At 39.0% G+C, this 22,319-nt stretch overlaps 1 protein-coding gene across 2 annotated transcripts in view; it reads right to left on the bottom strand.

Moving 5' to 3' along the window:
• LOC101895110 (E3 ubiquitin-protein ligase hyd) overlaps positions 1–22,319 on the bottom strand; it is a 169,846-nt gene that overhangs the window by 74,361 nt on the left and 73,166 nt on the right. The window contains exons 8-10 of one of the 2 annotated variants that reach the window (XM_059122730.1): positions 22,163–22,307; positions 21,867–22,100; positions 21,262–21,737 (exon numbers count right to left, since the gene is read on the bottom strand). In XM_059122730.1, the coding sequence (XP_058978713.1) occupies positions 21,262–21,737; positions 21,867–22,100; positions 22,163–22,307 (855 nt within the window). The remainder of the gene's footprint in view (positions 1–21,261; positions 21,738–21,866; positions 22,101–22,162; positions 22,308–22,319) is intronic. The other variant, XM_059122731.1, reaches the window with a different exon arrangement.

Genomic DNA, 22,319 nt, shown 5'->3' with positions numbered 1-22,319 from the left:
GTCGAAAATAAAAAAAAACAGTTTTGTTTGAAGGTTATCTATTCAAATCGATTAACGTTTCATCGGGTGTTCCGCAAGGACCTTATACCGGTTCTCTTTCTTTTATTTATCAGGGATTTACCTAACTCCATAAATTACTTGAATATTTGATGTTCGCAGATAATGTTAAATTTCCCATAATTGTGATAATCAAGCTAATTTATTTCCAAACGATTTAGGTAACCTTTTTCAATGGTGCAGGTTTAATTGTATGGTTTTAATTTATGCAAATAATATAAGCATATGTGCTTCTCCAGATCCTCTCTGATATTGCAATATAATATTAACGGTCATTCATTATCAACTGTTATTGTTGTTGTAGCAGTGATAACATGCTCCGTTGTTTATTGACTGATTAATACTACGCTCTTCAGCTTCATACTGTAATTGTTAACTACCTCTGCGACTGCATCAGTATGAATGCTATTCAGACCCGATTGATAGGCTTCATGATCTAGAAGCTCTCTCTTATATGGCTGGACCTCTCTCTTCCTCTAGATCATGCAGATCCTTCCTGACACGCCTGGGTGGGGAAGTTCTGTCCACCATATGGTGGTTAGGATGAATCCCACGATAACACCTAAGCAGGTACTGCAACGAAAGCATATGATTATGCTGACGAAAGGGAATAATCTTCGTCTCCTCATGTAAATGGTCCACAGGAGTCATGAAGAGGCACCCTGTTGCTGTTCTCAGGGCGACATTCTGGCAGGTCAATACTTTTCCACTGCGTTGCACTTGTATTCGCAGACCACACTGGAGCCGCATAGCTAACCACAGCCCGACCTATCGCTTTATAAGAGGTCAACAAGGTTCGGGAGATGGTCTGAGCCAAGAGAAATGACGGGTTGCCATGTCACGTCATTTATCAGTCTGGGTGACTCCATGATTTAGATTATTTTTGCCAAAAGTTTTCACGGAATATAGATACTTAATAACAGGTTTTACTTCTGGTTGCCGAACATTGGTTGTCTAGGTGCACATTTTACTATAGCCCCCATAGCCATATATTCAAAATTTGACATTTTCCACGGATTTGTCTAAAAACAAGTATTTGTAGTTCGTAATGGGTTGTGGCTCCGGTGACAGAACATTTTAGGAAATCGTGAATCTACATATACAATGGTATATGTAGGTCCACGTTTTCCTAAAGCGCACAGATAACGGTAACTTCGGATACTCGGTATTATGACGACTTAATCCATATTTTCTAATTTGTGTAAAATTTGATATTTTTCGTACATAATGGGTTCTACAAGCGGTGTTAAGACATTATCTATGTAGTAATGGCACCACCCACTTTTTTGAAAACTTCTCCGCATTCTCCAACCGATCTTTTTGGTATTTGTAGTTTAAAGTGGAATACGTGAAAGATGAATAAAATACCTGGATTTTCTCCTAAAAATATAATCCAAAGTGTTCTATCTTTATTTCCATGGCAAAACTAATTGAAATATTGCTTCCAATCATTGATTGTCAAAATTGGCATTACAACCATTCGTGAATACCACTATAGAGATAAAAATAGAATGATTATTCTCAAAAAAAAGAAAAAAATATATATATAGTAATAGTAATAATAAAAAAAATGAAGGGATCTAAAGTTACGTATATGAAAATCATTGCAGCAGGCTCTTATTGAAACCAATACAATCTCGTTGTATTTTGTAGTTGCAGCAAAACACGGCTTGCGCTAACAAGGCTTTATTGCTTTTCGTTGTTTTTTTCTGATGTTTTTTTGTATTTTTGGTTTCGAAACGAAAAGAAAAACTACAGAAGCCCCTTTTTGCAATCAAAAATCATTAGGCGTTGTCCTTGGGGTTGTTGTTACTGTAGCAGCTCGTACTGCAGTATGGGTTAGGTCCTTATCATTACAATTATGTGGAGAACTTAGGGGGTTGGGTTTTTAACTAGTGACTATATATCACCTAGTCTAGACTCCGAAACACTGGACATCCACATACCTAGCAGAGACACTTGGACCCAGAACACTCCACCTTTCAGCGGTATAGCTAACTATACTCGTCCGACAGCTGTTAAAATTATTCCAGTGACAGTTCATTATATTGTTTACAAGCGTACAAAAGCATTTTGGGGAGAATTTTCCAGAAAAATGGTCAGCGCGCCTCTTCGGATCAGTCATCGCTACGTCATTAAAATCTATCCTTTTTCGCAGAGTTCGAGAGCGACTTAACCGTTACCCACAGCTTACTCATATCGGTTCCAATGTTGAAACATTTCAGATGGTCTAGCCACTTTTTCCTCTTATGCTCCTGTACCAACGGGTTGACTTCCACTGCCAAATCACTGATTCTAGGATCAGTAGGGTTGATACGACGGAGATCATCACGCTCGTTTACTAATCCCGCTGCCTCTGCCGGGAAGTTTGGTCTTATCTCTGGTATTCGACCAGCAGGTATATAGCGAGTGGCTGCAAGTTTGATGATTTTTCGGAAAATCCACACGAGGAATATGAAAATATCCGCCACGAAATCAACGGCCTCACTCTTTACCACATGGTCTGCGGTGAGAACACAGCTGAATCTGCAGGTCGAGGGGAATCTAATACCGACCACGAACTACCCCACGTTCGACAGCATGTTCTAGTCGTCCGCGCAAGCCACAGCTATCTGCGACAAGATGAAAAGTAGGAACAAGGTCCTCAAGGCGCTAGCCGGCAGCGCTTGGGGTGCGGACAAAGAAACCTTGTTGACCTCTTATAACGCGATAGGTCGGTCTGTGGTCAGCCATGCGGCTTCAGTGTGGTCTGCGAATACTAGTGCTACGCAGTGGAAGCATATTTAGACCTGCCAGAACGCTGTCCTGAGAACTGCGACAGGGTGCCTTCTTATGACACCAGTGGACCATCTACATGAGGAGGCGAAAGTCCTTCAAGAAGCCTATCAGGCAGGTCTGAGTGGCATTCATACCGATATAGTCGCTGATGCTATTAGCAATTATAAAATGAATGCCGTCCTCCACCACCCCCATCCATTGCATCTGAAGAACGTCAGCTGCCTAGATAAACCAGGGTAGTTTTGGCGCAATTACGTTCAAGATGGTGTAGTCGTCTCAATTCATATTGGGCACGAATTGATGAAGATGTGAGTAACGCCTGCCCGGCGTGTGATACAGGCCCGCACAATACGCTGCACCTCTTTAATTGCACAGCCAATCCTATCAAACGCACTCCAGAAGATCTCAATTAAAGTAGCCGAATTTCTAAACCTGGAGCTGGAACCAGATTAGCAGAACGCAAACACATGCATGTACTACTGCTACAACAACAAGAACCAAATTGAAACAATTCGCGTGAATAATGTCGCTACAATCATCAAAATATCGAATATCGGGGGGTACCGTTATATGGGGGCTATACCAAAACGTGGACCTACATGGCCCATTTTCAATATATTAGAATTTCCAAACATATGCGAAAATAACTTTCACTTTTAGTACATACATTTGTAATGTAATTTTTGAAATCCTGAAACGTCTTCTAGGGCCTGCAGGGTGAGATGAAAAAACTGCAACCAAATTCAGACTGCTGTCATTTCTAAGCCACGCGTCCGACAGCTGTTAAAATTATTCCAATGACAGCTTATTATATGTGATTTCTTTATATTTGGCTGGAAAACCACAAGTGGATATCGTTAGAGCACTCCAGCATGTAAATGTGAATAAATCTTTTGTTTCGTACCATCGCTCGTTACCGTGATACTGGTAGCGTAGCCCGACCTCAGCAGAAATGATTCAAAAAGTAAAATTAACGAGCTGATCAAAACCCGCGTCGCAGTGGACGAAAAATGGCTCGTGAGCTGAACATATCGCAATATTCCATTGGGCAAATATTGAAAAATGAGCTCGGGGTAGGTAAACATTCGTTGTCTAGCAGTTTGTAAACAAACAAAATGTTCGTGTTTACTTGCCAAAGAGGTCAGCTGAAAATGTGCACCTTCGGTTGGCCACCAGAACTCAAGCGCCGGCCATGGTGATGGTGCGGGCTGCCGATTTTCGCTCTCCGCTCGTATTAATCGACCGTGGCATAAGAATAAATACCGAATATTATCGCGAAAATATTCTGGAAGATGTATTAAAGCCTTGGGTACGCAAACATTTCGGCCGCAAACCTTGGACATTCCAACAGGACTCAGCACCATCACACTCAGCACGCGCCACCCAAGAATGCTTACAAAATGATGTTTCTCGATTCATGTCCAGCGCACAAAATCTCCGGATGCCAATCCGTTGGACTATTGTGTATTTTGGAAAGCAAGGTTGGCACAAAAAAAAATACCAAAGTGTCGATCACCTCAAGCAAGCGCTTCGCCGGGAATGGGACAAAATACCACAAAGCAACATTCGGTCAGCGTGTGACGGTTTCTTTGGCCGTTTGAAGGCCATAATTCGTGCCGAAGTGACCAATTGGAACAAATCTAAACTTATTCTAACATTTGATGCTATTTCCAATAATTTTTGCTTTCATTCAATAACATTTAAAAAAAAAATCTAAAAATTATGTCGTTTGACTTTGTTGCAGCTTTTTTTATTTCACCCATTAAACAAATATTAACAAAGTCACAGAAATTTTACTCAAAAACAACTTTTTGAGAAAAAAAGATAACTCCAAAAAGAAAGCAGACATCACCAAAATGATAAGCAATTTCGCAGTGTACCATACATACCAAAACTAGGGGATTTTAATGCCCACCATGAGGTGTGGCATTCCGTCCTAGGTAATGACCAGAGGAGATCAGCGCTGGCAGAGCAGATTGACTGCTCCACATTCTGCACGGTTAACGAGGATGCCCCCACCCGAATAAGAGGAGAGTGTCACAGTTCGCCAGACTTAACCATAGTGTCACCCGGTCTGATAAATGACGTGACTTGGTAACCCGTCATTTCTCTTGGCTCAGACCATCTCCCGATAATCGTCTCCATAAGCAAGTCGCCCGATTTCATAACCTCTGAACGCCGCACTTTCCTTAACCATGGGAAAGCTCACTGGCCAGAGTTCAGAGAATTCACCAACCGCCGCTTCAGAGAACTGCCCAACCCTTCTGATTTTCGGGTAGCAGAAAGGATTTTCCGAAACATCATCAGAGCTGAAGCCGCTCGCTATATACCTGCTGGTCGAATACCCTAGATAAGACCAAACTTTCCAGCAGAGGCGGCGGGATTAGCAAACCAGCGTGATGATCTCCGTCGTACCAACCCTACTGATCCTAGAATCAGTGATTTGACTGTGGAAGTCAACCGGTTGGTACAGGAGCATAAGAGGAAAAAGTAGCTAGACCATCTGAAGTGCTGCAACATTGGAACCGATATGAGTAAGCTGTGGGTAACGGTTAAGTCGCTCTCGAACCCTGGAAAAAAGGATGATAGGACCTCAGTCACTTTTAACGACGTAACGGTGACTGATCCGAAGAGGTGCGCGGAATATTTTAACCGACAATTTGTCGAGCACCCCGAGAGCGATAGGGCGAAGCGAAGAGTACTACGTCGTATCAGATCTCTTCCCGCCGAGGAGGAACCACCACAGTTTACGATGGGTGATGTTGCAAATGTCATCCGTAACGCTAAGTCATCCAAAGAGTGGTCCCGCTACTGAAGCCAGGCAAGGATGCCAGTAAAGGCGAATCGTACAGGCCGATTTCGCTTTTGTCGCCAGTAGCAAAGACTCTTGAGGCTTTACTCCTCCCCAGTATTAGAGGAAGCTATACAGTTGCCAACCACCAGCATGGATTCCGTCCACAACATAGTACCACAACAGCATTACACGCCATTTCCACACATATTAGTAGAGGACTGAACCAGAACAGGCCGTGTGACAGAACAGTGTTGGTAGCCCTTGACCTATCAAAGGCATTTGATACGGTCAATCATGCCACACTGTTTGAAACGTTGGATAATCAACTATATGTGTGGACGCCAGTCGTACGTGGAATTCCGGACCAAGAAGTCCAAAGCCCGTAGAGTGAAACAGGGAGTTCCCCAAGGCGGGGTGATATCTCCGGAACTGTTTAACCTCTACCTTTCCGGAATTCCTCGCCCTCCAGACGGCATTGAGATCGTAACGTATGCGGATGATTGTACGATCATGGCGTCGGGTCCAGTGGTCGATGACATATACGAAAGGTTGAACCCCTATCTCGCGGAGCTTGCCGCATACTTCCACGCGAGGAATATGAAAATATCCGCCACGAAATCAACGGCCACACTCTTTACCACATGTATACCGAATTTCTAAACCTGGAGCTGGAACCAGATTATCAGAACACAAACACATATATGTACTACTGCTACAACAACAACAACCAAAACTGACAGTCACACACTACGAACCATATCAACAACGAAAGAGAAGAAAACAGTGATAGCATACAAATCCAACAATACACTACAGGAAATATTCACAAAATGGCAAGAGAAAACTGAGAAATTAAAATAGAGGCCAAATGACTGCAGTTGTTACCGAATAGTTTCTACTCGAAGTTGTACACAATTCGTATATTTCGTAAAGGTGAAGAAAAAGAAAACAAGTAAAAAAGCACCACCATTTGGAACGAATTAGAAAATTTTCAAAAAAATAAAATCCAATAAAAATTCTTTAAAAATCTTTAAAATATCTAATATAGGAAGGTACCGATATATGGAGGGATATACGATATTGTGGACCTATAAAGACAAATCTATGTCTGCGTGTAAAGTGCTCACAAGGAACTAAGTGTGTGGATTTTCAGACATTACGATTGGAAAATGTGGCTAAAATCATCAAAATACCGAATATCGCGGGGTACCGTTATATGGAAGCTATACGTTATCGTTAACCTATATAGAGAATTCTCTGTCGATGGGTAAAGTGCTCACAAAGAACCCCTTGTGTACAAAGAACCACTTGTGACCATTCCGTTGAAAAATATGGCTAAAAACATCAAAATACCGAATATCGGGGGTACCGTTATATGAGGGCTATACAATATCGTGGATCTATATAGATAATTCTCTGCCGAGGTATAAAATACCCACAAGGAACTCCTTGTGTGGATTTTCAGACAATTCCGATGAAAAATGTGGGTAAAATCTTCAAAATACCGAATATCGGGGGTACCGTTATATGGGGGCTATACGGTATTTTGGACCTATATAAATAATTCTCTGCCGAGGTATAAAGTACCCACAAGGAACTCCTTGTGTGGATTTTCAGACAATTCCGTTGAAAAATGTGGGTAAAATCATCAAAATACCGAATATCAGGGGGTACCGTTACATGGGGGCTATACGATATCGTGGACCTATATGGACAATTCTCTGCCGAGGTATAAAGTACCCACAAGGAACTCCTTGCGTGGATTTTCAGACAATTCCGTTGAAAAATGTGGGTAAAATCATCATAATACCGAATATTGGGGGGTACCGTTATATGGGGGCTATACGATATTGTGGACCTATATAGATAATTCTCTGCCGAGGTATAAAGTACCCACAAGGAACTCCTTGTGTGGATTTTCAGACAATTCCGTTCAAAAATGTGGGTAAAATCATCAAAATACCGAATATCGGGGGGTACCGTTATATGGGGGCTATACGATATTGTGGACCTATATAAATAATTCTCTGCCGAGGTATAAAGTACCCACAAGGAACTCCTTGTGTGGATTTTCAGACCATTCCGTTGAAAAATGTGGGTAAAATCATCAAAATACCGAATATCGGGGGGTTCCGTTACATGGGGGCTATACGATATCGTGCCGAGGTATAAAGTACCCACAAGGAACTCCTTGTGTGGATTTTCAGACAATTCCGTTCAAAAATGTGGGTAAAATCATCAAAATACCGAATATCGGGGGTACCGTTATATGGGGGCTATACGATATTGTGGACCTATATAGATAATTCTCTGCCGAGGTGTAAAGTACCTACAAGGAACTCCTTGTGTAGATTTTCAGACAATTCCGTTGAAAAATGTGGGTAATATCATCAAAATACCGAATATCGGGGGGTACCGTTACATGGGGGCTATACGGTATTTTGGACCTATATAAATAATTCTCTGCCGAGGTATAAAGTACCCACAAGGAACTCCTTGTGTGGATTTTCAGACAATTCCGTTGAAAAATGTGGGTAAAATCATCAAAATACCGAATATCAGGGGGTACCGTTACATGGGGGCTATACGATATCGTGGACCTATATGGACAATTCTCTGCCGCACAAGGAACTCCTTGTGTGGATTTTCAGACCATTCCGTTGAAAAATGTGGGTAAAATCATCAAAATACCGAATATCGGGGGGTTCCGTTACATGGGGGCTATACGATATCGTGCCGAGGTATAAAGTACCCACAAGGAACTCCTTGTGTGGATTTTCAGACAATTCCGTTGAAAAATGTGGGTAAAATCATCAAAATACCGAATATCGGGGAGGTACCGTTATATGGGGGCTATACGATATTGTGGACCTATATAAATAATTCTCTGCCGAGGTATAAAGTACCCACAAGGAACTCCTTGTGTGGATTTTCAGACCATTCCGTTGAAAAATGTGGGTAAAATCATCAAAATACCGAATATCGGGGGGTTCCGTTACATGGGGGCTATACGATATCGTGCCGAGGTATAAAGTACCCACAAGGAACTCGTTGTGTAGATTTTCAGACAATTCCGTTGAAAAATGTGGGTAATATCATCAAAATACCGAATATCGGGGGGTACCGTTACATGGGAGCTATACGATATCGTGGACCTATATGGACAATTCTCTGCCGAGGTATAAAGTACCCACAAGGAACTCCTTGTGTGGATTTTCAGACAATTCCGTTTAAAAATGTGGGTAAAATCATCAAAATACCGAATATCGGGGGGTACCGTTACATGGGGGCTATACGATATCGTGCCGAGGTATAAAGTACCCACAAGGAACTCCTTGTGTGGATTTTCAGACAATTCCGTTCAAAAATGTGGGTAAAATCATCAAAATACCGAATATCGGGGGTACCGTTATATGGGGGCTATACGATATTGTGGACCTATATAAATAATTCTCTGCCGAGGTATAAAGTACCCACAAGGAACTCGTTGTGTAGATTTTCAGACAATTCCGTTGAAAAATGTGGGTAATATCATCAAAATACCGAATATCGGGGGGTACCGTTACATGGGGGCTATACGATATCGTGGACCTATATGGACAATTCTCTGCCGAGGTATAAAGTACCCACAAGGAACTCCTTGTGTGGATTTTCAGACAATTCCGTTTAAAAATGTGGGTAAAATCATCAAAATACCGAATATCGGGGGGTACCGTTACATGGGGGCTATACGATATCGTGCCGAGGTATAAAGTACCCACAAGGAACTCCTTGTGTGGATTTTCAGACAATTCCGTTCAAAAATGTGGGTAAAATCAGCAAAATACCGAATATCGGGGGGTACCGTTATATGGGGGCTATACGATATTGTGGACCTATATAGATAATTCTCTGCCGAGGTATAAAGTACCCACAAGGAACTCCTTGTGTAGATTTTCAGACAATTCCGTTGAAAAATGTGGGTAAAATCATCAAAATACCGAATATCGGGGGGTACCGTTACATGGGGGCTATACGATATCGTGGACCTATATGGACAATTCTCTGCCGAGGTATAAAGTACCCACAAGGAACTCCTTGTGTGGATTTTCAGACAATTCCGTTGAAAAATGTGGGTAAAATCATCAAAATACCGAATATCGGGGGGTACCGTTACATGGGGGCTATACGATATCGTGGACCTATATGGACAATTCTCTGCCGAGGTATAAAGTACCCACAAGGAACTCCTTGTGTGGATTTTCAGACAATTCCGTTGAAAAATGTGGGTAAAATAATCAAAATACCGAATATCGGGGGGTACCGTTATATGGGGGCTATACGATATCGTGTACCGATATAGCCCATCTTCGAACTTGACCTGCCTGCAGACAAAAGAGAGATCTGTGCAAAATTTTAGCTTCCTATCTTAATTCGTTTAGACTGTAGCGTGATTACAACAGACGGACGGACAGGGCTAAATCGTCCTAGAATTTTACGCTGATCAAGAATATATATACTTTGTTGGATCTAAAATGATTATTTCGATGAGTTACAAACGGAATGACGAACTTAATATACCCTCCATACCTTTTTTGGTGGAGGGTATAAAAATGTAGGTATTATTCTATTTTGGCAAAATACATTTAAGAAAAGTCAATGCAAAGCATAAAGAGGTATTGGCTCAATTTATGTTGGAACATCCAGACGTTTAAATTCTATGGATGTTAAAAACACAATTCGTTAAAAGCACTAACTTCAAAATAGAATCACTCACTCTACTTCAATGCTAAAGGATTGCTTTTGTCACAAATATTTTCCTTATCCTGTGAATCCGAAGACGAGGAAAATAACACTTGGATTCATAATATATTTTTACGCACATATTTTAACACAGAAAAACAATAAAAATTTTACAGCGATAGAAACGTTTCTCTATACGAAACAGGACTTTATAACGATTTGACCCCAGAACGATGTTGTTTACGAAAATACATGTAAAGGCAGAGAAGGTGAAATGTGCAAGTATATGTTGGAACAACAAAGAGAATGCTAAGTGTTAGAATAAGTGAGTATGGATCAGATATATTGAAGGGCAAGGATTGCACAGTACTATCTCAGCACATAAAAAAGTGGGCATATTGCAGATTTTACTAATGTACGCATATTGGACAAAGAGAAAATAAACGATGCAACTCGAGAGCCTGCGAATTCAAGAGAGAATACATAAATCAATAAGCGCCAAAGAAGAAATGAGAGGTCCTATGTTCAATTGCAATTATTTGAAAAAGTTTAGTTCTGTGCTGCAATATTTTTATTATACATTTCTGATAATTTTTTAAACTATACAAAATTTGTGTTGATGTCCAGTTTTTTTTATAATATTAAACATAATTGGAATGTAAAGAAACTGATTGTAAGTAGAATTAATACGTCTAAAACCCACAATCACATATAATTGTAATGCTTTTGTCGTTAGGATTTTCTTATAAAACCTCTGAAGAAGTTAGAAAAAGGCCAACGAAACGTGAGTAAAATATGAAGTAAATTAGTCTAGACCGAATCAGCCCATATGAAAAAATTACAATACCGTCATAAAAAACAACAATTTTTGTCTTCAAACAAAAAATGTTCATTTGGGAAAGCTATACAATCTGATTTTAAAAATAATCAAACTGAAGCAGAGATAAAAATAAAAAAGGGGCATTTTATACAAAAATGGAAGTATTGTGAAATGTTATTGAACGTTTTAATCATTTATGTATAAGCAGAGAAATTAATTTATAAGTTAAAACTAAACTTGTTGTGAACATTTTAATTCATACTGCACTGGGTAGGACGTAGCGTATACAAATATTCAACTTCCCCATTATGGTAAAAAGTTTTGTACGTTATTGTACGTTATTAACCGAATTCGCCAGGACCATATCTTAAAATCTACAAAATAAAACTGTTCTTAAAATTTAATTTTTCAATTCATCGAATTGTTATATTTTCAGTTACATACATTCACATTTTTTTGTATTATCCCTTTTTTGGTTTCAACACACATAAGAAGAAATTGTTCAATTTTCAATGTTTAAAATGTTCAACTTTGAAATTTTTTACGCTTGGCGTGTGTTTGGGTAACATTCATTAAATACGTGTTTCTTACTTTTTTTCACAATTTCCACTTCTGCAGTGTTTTCTAATCTTGATTCTTTTCGTTCCTCTAATGTTGCCAAATTTACACTAAACAATCGATCGGAATATAAAGAAACTAAAACAAAACAATCGATTTTAAATTACGAAATTGAAACCATTTCGATTGGAATTTCTGACATGCCCGTATATGTTTACTACTACAAGAACAAATGGCATTCGACACCAAACATTTATTAATTTACTCCCCAAAATGATTATAAAGTTAGTACTTTATTATTTTGCCGCCACATTGCCTAAAAAAGTTTGCTGTCAAAAGGCACATTCATTGTGATTTGAATTTCAAACAGGGTTGTTGTAACAGTTAAACATGTTGTGTTTGGGGTCTGGTAATCTGGTTCTAACTCCTGGTTCAACAATTCGGCTACTTTAATCGGCTGTAACCGAGGTCTTCAGAATTAGTGAGTTAGGTTTGGCCAGACAATTGAAAAGGTGCAGCGTGCGTATTGTGAGGTTCTGTATCACATCCCGGGCAGACGTTGTGCGCATCTTCGTCAATTCGTACTCAATACGATTACTCATGGTGGCATCTTTGATTGCTTCCGTATGAATGCCTCTCTGATAGGCTCCTTGATCTAGAGGCTGGCTCTCTCTTGTAGCGTTGGTCCTCCATTTCCAAATCATGTATGTACTTCCCCACGCGCGTGGGCGGGGTAGTATTAAGGACCGTCGCCTCCTCTATAATAAAGACAAATGGTGTCATGAGGAGGCACCCTGTCGCAGTTCTCAGGGCAGCATTCTGGCAGGTCTGGATATTCTTCCACTGCGTAGCCCTAATATCTACAGACCGACCTATCGCGTTTTAAGGGGTCAATAAGGGTTCCTTATTCGCACTCCAAGTGCCGCTGGATAGCGCCTTGAGGACCTTGTTTCTACTTTTCAGTTTATCGCAGATAGCTGTGGCTTGCGCGGAAGACTTGAACACGCTATCGAATGTGACCTCAAGGACTTGCACATTTAGCTGTGTTCTCATCTCCGCAGTCCATGTTGTAAATAGTATGGCCGTTGATTTAGTTGCGGATATTTTCATAATCCTCGCATGGAAGAAGGCGGGAAGCTCCGCGAGATAGCTGTTCACCCTGACGCATATGTCATCCGCATATGTTACGATCTCGATGCCGGAGAGAAAAGACGGGTTGCCAAGATACTCTCCGCGATACAACATAGTCCCTATCGATATAGTCTCGCAACCGGGTTAAACCGGAATAATTCCTAAAATGCACCCATCCTCCACATCCATTACATGGCACTGAGACTGATCTGTGGTGGATAATGTCTTGTCAAACCGTACAGAACTATGGTACGGGGTTTTCCTCAATTTTAAAGAATCCGAAGCAAGCATTCCGGGATGTGCTGCGAAACACGAGCATGTATACACTGGGTTGGCAGCCGCTGGCCGATTTGTCGATCTTGGTTTCTTGATGGATCCAAAATTAAAAATTAATAGCCATGTAATGACAATGGTGTTCTAGGTTTTGTTAAACAGTGGACCAACAATTTTTCTGTTCCATATATACGTTTCTTGTTAGAATACAGAATTAGAACATAGATCCTCAATATGAAATATACTCAGATAAAATAGAATCCGTGCAAAAATAATTTCGGCTATTTGCCTTACGAGGTTTACATTGGAATAGTAATTTTGTTTCGCCTTCTTATGTTAGCAGGCTAAAATTATTTAGATTGCCTACACTTAAAAGCAGACGTATTATGTTGAACTCCATGTTTGTACTAAAAATGTTGAATAGTAATATACCATCAGATTTCCTAATCTCATCTATTAGAAATTATATTCCGTTTAAATCTAGTAGATACTACCATGGTACAATGATATCAAGGTAGGGCTATGATACCATATGATTTTAATTTTTTTTATTTTCTTGGCTTAATATGTCATCTTTATTTGTTTATGTATGTGTTTTCTTTTCAATAACAAAAAAAATTGTATAGAAAATATTCAAATTCGGATGTTTTCAAAATGTTTATTTCAACGTTTGCATTTAAGGCCTGCACAAGACGAATTGTGTGAATTATGCTTTTTTCGACACACTGACTTTGTCTACTCAATCATGCGCTATGTATTTGATAAGCAATGACAACCAACAACATCCCCCATTTTGATTCATGTGTGCCATTGTCTAAAGTTCGATCGTGGCATGGCTGACTCGAATATTTGCATGGTGTTCTCCATAAATGCAGGGTGTCAACGATGACATCGAACCGTGTCATCGTCAAATTGTGTGTCATTTGTGTACGTGTGCTTAAATTGAGAGAGAGTGTGTGTGTGTTACTTTCGACGGTTAGGGTGTGTTTTTGTGTGTGCTGTAATTTTGAAGTAACAATCACCGCGTAAATATAAAATTGAGTTCAATAACAAAATGTGCATAGACATCAACAAATGAATAGAAAAAATGAAATATATACTGAACAATCCCAAATTTATTGGTGATTATCATAAAATGTTGGTCATAAACAAGAGGTAAATATTGTTTGCCTATTTGTACCCTACACAAGGTGGTCAGGGTATTATGTATTTGTGCATTTGTTTGTAACAGGCAAAAGGAAACGAGATAGACCCATAGTTTCCTTTGATGATCTGCATAGAATCACATTCTGAGTCGATTTATGCATGTCCGTCCGTTCGTCCGGCCGTATGTCCATGTATTTTTGTAAACAAAGTACAGTTCGCATTTATTGCCCTATCCAGATGAAATTTTGCACAAATCATTTGTTTGGCCCAAGGACGAACCCTATTGAAATTGGAGATAATGGGTCAAAATTTAGATATAGCTCCCATATATATCTTCGTCCGATTTTCTTTTTATTGTGCACAAAATGTGTAATTTCAGCCCGAATAGTATACAATTTTGCACATACAACCAAATTAGGCCTGAAAATAAGTACGGCAAATTTTACAGAGATCGGTTCAATTTGGATGTAGCTCCCATATAAAACTTCGACCGATTTACGTTTTATTGTGCACCAAACGTCTAATATTTGTCCAAATGGGATGGAATTTGGAACTTACGACCGAATTGAGTCTAGAAGCTAGTATATCAAATTTGGTGAAGATTGGTTCAGATATAGCTATAGCTCCAATATATACTGTTCATCCGATTTGTTATATTTGTTACCCACAGCCGTAATATGCACTCCGTAACAACGATATTCAGGGAAATATATCATACATATAGTGTTCTTTTAAAATTAAAAATTAAAGTTTGTGGGCAGAGTTTTGACTCTCATTCAATAACAGATTATGCACAGAATTGAACAATGGAAGTATATAGTGTTGTTACGTGAATTACAGTAGCCCTCATTCTCATTTACACCTCACTACCGGAGGGATTATTGCTTTTTAATAAGGTTTAACATTTTAGATTGTTTCGTCAATAACCACGAAATGTGAAAATTTTGTGTGAACCAATTAGAAGTACTTTTAATATTTTAGTATTCGCCAAGAAATTCTTTATTACAAAAAATGCATTTTTTCACATATCGGAAAAGCAGGTAGCGATTGCGCTTTGCCTTCATCACGTGTGTGTATTTTTCGTTGGCAATTATTTCATAATTGTTGTTGTTTTTTTGATAGAACATTTTTGTATGACACACTGTTCAACATTCCCTTTTATTGGTCATTACATGTTATGACGATGGGCTTGAGTGTGAACGACATGACGAGACATCGAGCATTCGGTTGAATGTCACGTACTGTTATGCGTTTGATCAAACAGGTCACAACATGACGAGCGTTTTCTCTCCATGGCATAAATAGAGAGAATTGTCACATTTGCAGCCCTTTAGTTTGCATCGACAAAATCTAGAATTTTTGTAGCGAAATAATGTACATGATTTTGAAAATAAGTGTTGACCTTTCATTCAGTTATCGCGGTTTTCAATTACTTATTCAAAATAAATGCAACAAGTTGTTTGATTTTTTATTGTTTTGATACTAATTCTGACATTACAAGCCAAACAGGCAGACCTCTATACTTGCAATTTTTTCAAAGTTGGCCTACCTTCTCTTCATTGTACCATGGATACTACCATTTATTACATACCGATTTTCACCGCACGAATTATTCAATGAGCGAACCTCTTACTAAAATGCGTGTTTACTTTAATTCTGTGTACTGTATTGTAGATTTTGGTATGAGTTTAGAAGTTATTAAATCTAGAATAATTGTATTTTTAAACAATTAAAATACATGTTTTAATATTTGACAAACTAGCTGATGAATTAGATTCTGCAGCTGGTTTTCAATTTCCTACTAAATTAAAGATGCGTGGAATCGTTTCGAAAAAAAGAAGCTGTGTCATAGAACAGTGTTGGTAGTCCTTGACCTATTAGAGGCATTTGATAAAGTTTAAGGATGTAGAGAGAACTACCCTCCAGTCAAGTTTGAAACGTTGGATAATCAACTATATGTGTGGACGCCAGTTGTACCCTAATTTCCGGAACAGGAAACCCAAACTCCGTAAAGTGAAACAGGGAGTGATATGTCCGGAACTGTTTATATATATGCGGATGATTTTACGATCATGGTGTCAGGCCCCTTGTTGAAGAGTGATATGAATTCCCAAAATAACACTTTGCTATATGAAATATTGGAACATCAATATACCTTTATATTCTATGTTGTTTATTGAAAAAAAAAATTACTTACTTCCGTTGAAACCCTTAATACAATAACAGGTTATGGGCCTCCCCTTCCGCGTATAATTTGATTTCTTGTGTGATTTCGCGTATAAAAAAGGATTAAACAATGTCGACCAATATGCAGATGGAAAAGCTTCGTGGAAGCGAGAATTTTGAAGATTGGAAATTTGCCGTTGAGGCATATTTTCAAATGAAAGGCCTTTGGAGTTCCATCCAGGGAACAGAAGAAAAGGAAGACAAGCAAATTCAAGCCAAAGCTGAACTGATATTGTTGGTGGACAAAGCGGTGTATCCCCACATACGTGAGTGCAAAAGTGCGAAAGAAATATGGAAAACATTACAGCGCATATACGAAGATAGCGGGCTTGTAAGGAGAGTTGGGTTCATCCAAAAGTTTTGCTCAATCAAATTAAAGGATTGTTCCAGCGTTGAAGAGTACGTGAATGAAATAATCAATTCAGCACACAAGCTAAGATCAGCCGGGCTAAATGTGGACGAAGAATGGATTGGTTCCATGCTTCTAGCTGGATTACCCGAGGAATATAAGCCAATGATTATGGAAGTACAAAATTCCGGTATTAAAATCACGGGTGATTCAATCAAATTGAAATTGCTTCAAGACATAAAAACGGAATCAACGGATGTGGCCTTTGCGAGCAATAAGAATGTCAAGAAAAATAAAGGACCTAAATGCTACAGCTGCAATCAGTATGGGCACATAGCTGCAAGATGTCCATGCAAAAATTCAAAAGGCGATTCTAAGAAGAAAGACAAAGGCAATTCAGCGATGGGAGCTATTGCTCTGGGAACGTTGAAAAATAGTGATTGGTACTTCGATTCTGGTGCAACCGCCCATATGTGTTCCAAATTAGAATTTTTCAACGACGACTTTCAAGAAAAGAAATCTGAGGTTATTATAGCAAATAACACAAAGATGCTTGTGAATGGCGTTGGAAATGTGGATATGGTCTCTAAGGTTGGAAATTTCAAGAAAGAAAACGTAACTTTTCGGGAAGTCCTGCATGTTCGCAATTTGTGTATTAATCTGCTATCAGTCTAAAAAATCGAAGAAAGCGAATGCGAAGTTGTATTCAACAGAAACGGATGTAAAGTTCTGAACAAAGCTGGAGATGTCATCGTTACAGGCGAATTGATAGATGGTATGTTTCGCATGAATATCTCTAATAACAAATCTCTCATTTGTCAAGAAAAAATCAGGCTGGGTGAGTTATGGCATAAGCGAACTGGTCTGAACCAATAAAGAAATGTTAAGGACTGCGAAATAAGTGATCAAGATTGTGTTTCATGTTTGAAGGGTAAAATATCAAGAGTGCCTTTTGAAGATGCTGGAACGAGAGCTCATGATGTTTTAGGTTTGGTGCACACAGATCTCTGTGGCCCATTGGAGGTTCCTTCAATAAGTGGATCGAAATACATGCTCACATTTATTGACGATTTTACAAGAAAAGTTTTTGTATACTTCTTAAAAAGAAAATCGGAAGTGGCAGATAAGTTCCTGGAGTTCAAGGAATTTGTGGAGAATCAATCCAACAAAAAAATCAAATCCCTAAGAAGTGACAACGGAACGGAATTCTGTAATAAGCGAATGAGAATAATGATTCAAAATTGAATTGATCATCAAACCACCGTGTCCTATACTCCAGAACAAAATGGAATGGCTGAAAGAATGAACAGGACAATAATAGAAACAACGAGATGCCTTTTAATTGAATCGAAGCTGGATAAGAAGTTTTGGGCCGAAGCAGCTAATACAGCAGTACACCTTATCAATCGATCCCCTTGCAAATCCATCAAGAATATTACCCCTAAAGAAGTGTGGTCGGGCAAAAAGCCGTGTTTGAAATACCTTAAAGTGTTTGGATGCAGAGCCGTCATCCACATCCCAAAACAAAAGAGAAGAAAGCTCGACAATAAAGGCAAAGAAGTCATATTTGTTGGATACTTAAATCACTCCAAGACGTACAGATTTTACGACCCAATTCGAAATCAGGTCGAGTTGAGTAGAGATGTGAAATTTTTGGAGAGTAAATTTAGTAACAAAATGATTCCAGATGATGCACAATTTTACATTTTAAGCGGATGTGATTCAGTGGGGGAAATAGATTGCACAGACGCTGAAGTAAACCTGCCGGAAACAGATAGCGAGATTACCATAAGCAACACAAGCTCCGAAGTTGTGCATGAGGAAGAAGATTCTGAGTATTACTCTGATGAAACGGATTGCTCGCCATTTGTTGGTGTTGATAATGGATCCGATAGTAATTCCGCTGGTCTACCTGAAACTAGAATCACATCGCCACAAAATTTAAGACGGCCATCAAGAATTTCGAAGCTTGTAAAAAGATATGGTTACGTGTACAATGCTATAGATACAAATGAAGAACCCAAGACCGTGAAAGAGGCATTAGAAGGAATCTATAAAGGGCAGTGGGAAAAGGCAATAAACGATGAATTGAAAGCTCTGAGAGAAATCAATACCTGGACTCTCACCAATTTACCAGAAGGAAAGAAGCCAATTGACAGCAAATGGTGTTTTAAGATTAAACGAGACTCAAAAGGCGATATCGAGAGATTCAAGGCCAGGCTTGTAGTGAAAGGATACTCTCAGAAGTACAGTATCGATTAAAAGCAAACTTTTTCACCTGTTGTCCGATATTCCTCCATTCGATTGTTAAGCTTAGCAGTTCAGCACGATTTGGATATTGACCAAATGGACGTAGTGACTGCTTTCCTTCAAAGTGATCTAACTGAGGAAATATACATGAAAATTCCTGAAGGACTTCAAAACTCCAACGGTATGGCATGCAAGTTAAATAAATCATTATACGGTCTGAAGCAAGCCAGTAGAGTTTGGAACAAGAAACTAGATGGTACATTGAAAAGAATTGGTCTGAAACAATCGAAAACAGAGCCGTGTGTTTACTTCAAGATAAATGAGGAAGAAATTGCATACGTTGCAATATACGTAGACGACATCTTGATATTCACAAACAATGAAGAAACCAAACTTTTTATTAAGAAAAGCCTTTCAACAAATTTCAAGATGAAGGATATAGGCCAAGCTCATTATATCTTGGGAATGAGAGTAACTCGAGATCGCAAAAAAGGGATGTTATGGCTGGATCAAGAACTATACATTCGTAACATTCTGCAGAGATTCAACATGCTAGACTGCAACCCTATTTCGACGCCGTTAGATGTTAACCAGAAATTGTCAAAGGAGATGTGCCCATCTATCGAAGAAGAAATAGAGGAAATAAGAAAAGTTCCTTACCAAGAAGCCAGTGGAAACTTATGCAGTGGGGGTTTTGTCCAGATACAACAATACACCAGGAAAAGCACATTGGCAAGCTGTCAAAAGAACTATGAGGTATCTTAAAGGCACCGTTGATTTTAAACTTCAATTTGAAAAATCTGATAAGAATACCTGGAGGGATTTTCTGACGCTGATTGGGCAGGTGATCTAGATGAAAGAAAATCGACCTCAGGATATGTCTTCAAGTATCAAGATGGATGCATTTCTTGGAATTAAAAAAAAAACAAGAGACTACAGCCTTGTCAACGACAGAAGCAGAATATATGGCTTTGTCTGCATGTGGACAAGAAGCCTTATGGTTAAGGTCTTTGATTCATGAACTTGGAAATACATCACCGGTCAAAATTAAATGTGACAACAAAAGTGCTATTAATTTAATCGTAAACAGCGCCTACCATGCCAGATCAAAACATATCGACATTAGACATCATTTCATAAGAGAACTTATGGAGAATGGAAAGATTAACGTTGAATATTTGTGTACAGAGGATATGGTAGCAGATATACTTACCAAACCCTTGACAAGATTGAAACATGCTCATTGTTGGGAACTTATGACATTAGGAGTACAATCTAGTGGGGGTGTTGAAGAGTGATATGAACTCCCAAAATAACACTTTGCTATATGAAATATTGGAACATCAATATACCTTTTATTCTATGTTGTTTATTGAAAAAATAAAAATTACTTACTTCCGTTGAAATCTTTAATACAATAACAAACCTATCTCGCGGACAAAATATTAAAATATCTATTACTTAACGGCTACACTTTTACCAAATAGTCTGCGGAGATGAGAAAAGAAACGGAATAAGCAGGTCGAGGGCAAAATTGAACACCGAGCGGAGACAAACAAGGGTAGTTTCAGCCCAATTACGTTCAGAATAGTGCAGTACTCTCAACTCGTATTGGTCACGACTTGACAAAGATGTGCGTAATGTCTGCCCGGCGTGTGATGCAGGCCCGTACATTACGCTGTACCTTTTCAATTGCCCTGCAAAATCTACTACAATTCCTCTAGAAAATCTCTGGCATCAGCCCGCGGAAGTAGCCGAATTTTTCAACCTGAAGATGGAACCGGATTAGCAAAAATAAAACAAACCATGTGAGCCTGTTACAACAACAACATGAATAATGATAATGTTTGTTGCTGGAAATACTAGGCTCATATAGAAACTTTTTTCGAGGAGAAATTGTGCGTAATGGGAACTGGAAATGTCAAATTGCAGCTGTTACGTTTGAGAAATCTTGAAAATATGGATATACAGTTATATGGGGACTACATTTAAACGTGGATCTAAAAAACACACACAAAGTCAATTGTTCTAGATAAAACAACTGTTATTTCAAATTTTACAGCTTTACACAAAATATTGTGGTCTCTATCTTGATAGCAAAAGACGGGCGATGTTTTTTAGAATAGAATTTGCACATGTACAAAGGAGTATACTAACCTGTAGTTTTGTAGCCTCCTCGGGAAGTACTTTCAATGAAGTTTCGATGTCATTTAATATATTATACATTAGACCGCTCATTAGTTCTGATATTTGCCGAACTATGATTCCGAATGCACGGGCTAAATTGCTGGACGTAGTTGCCATTGTATGTTGTTCTTGAGGAGGAGGAGCAACAGCAGTACTAGCGGGAACTGTAGATCGCCTTAACGCCATTGGATCGATAAACACTAAACTTGATCCAGCAGGCATTCGGACGGATGATCTTGTTGTATCTCGACTGCGTATGGCCCATTGCATTGATTGTGGTGCCAAATCGTTGCGATTATTGGAATTAGTACTTCGCCGTTCCAACTGATGATCGGCATAAGTAAATTCATCATCATCATGATCATCCGTTTCTCCATCATCAGAGCCTTCTTCTTCTTGTGGTGAGGAATCTCCAGACTCATCTTCAAGAAAGAGAACACCAATATCTGTAACGGTAATGAACTTTAATTTCTTAAAAGAAACATTTTGAAACATAAAAACCAATGAGAACATTATGCAATAATTTTCTTTTTTTGAGATTGAAAAAAAAATTGAATAGAATTTTTAATCTGAACCTGTTTCAGATCCGACGGTTGCGCCCGTTTGCACACTCCGCTGAGCATCTTGATTGCTTTGGTTGTCGTCAGAATCCGATTCTGTTTCTGGCTCATTAAATGTATATTCATTATCACTTTCGTCATCCTGGATGCCATCATCATTTCGACCGCTTTCCAGAATATCTTCATCTTGATTGTTAGCTGCATTATCGCGATTTGTGTTTTCTTCGCTTTCGGAAGCGTCCCTTAAAGCTATAACGATAACGGTATAACAATCAGTAAAATGTATGTTCTAAAGATTTTTTCAACAATACCTATACTATCAATTCCATAGTTTTGTTGAAAGCTAAAAGCTCCAGACTGCTCTCCAGCATTTTCATGAACGGTATTTGTGTCAATAATCGATTCTGCAACTGACGATGGAGCTAACGGATCTACACTAAACAGATCGTCGGAATTCTAATAGTAAAA

The sequence above is a fragment of the Musca domestica genome, unplaced genomic scaffold (assembly GCF_030504385.1).
Source record: "Musca domestica strain aabys unplaced genomic scaffold, Musca_domestica.polishedcontigs.V.1.1 21, whole genome shotgun sequence".
In the NCBI taxonomy this organism is placed as follows: domain Eukaryota; kingdom Metazoa; phylum Arthropoda; class Insecta; order Diptera; family Muscidae; genus Musca; species Musca domestica.
Note: the sequence above shows the minus strand (reverse complement) of the source record. Positions and strands in the feature narration are given on the sequence as shown.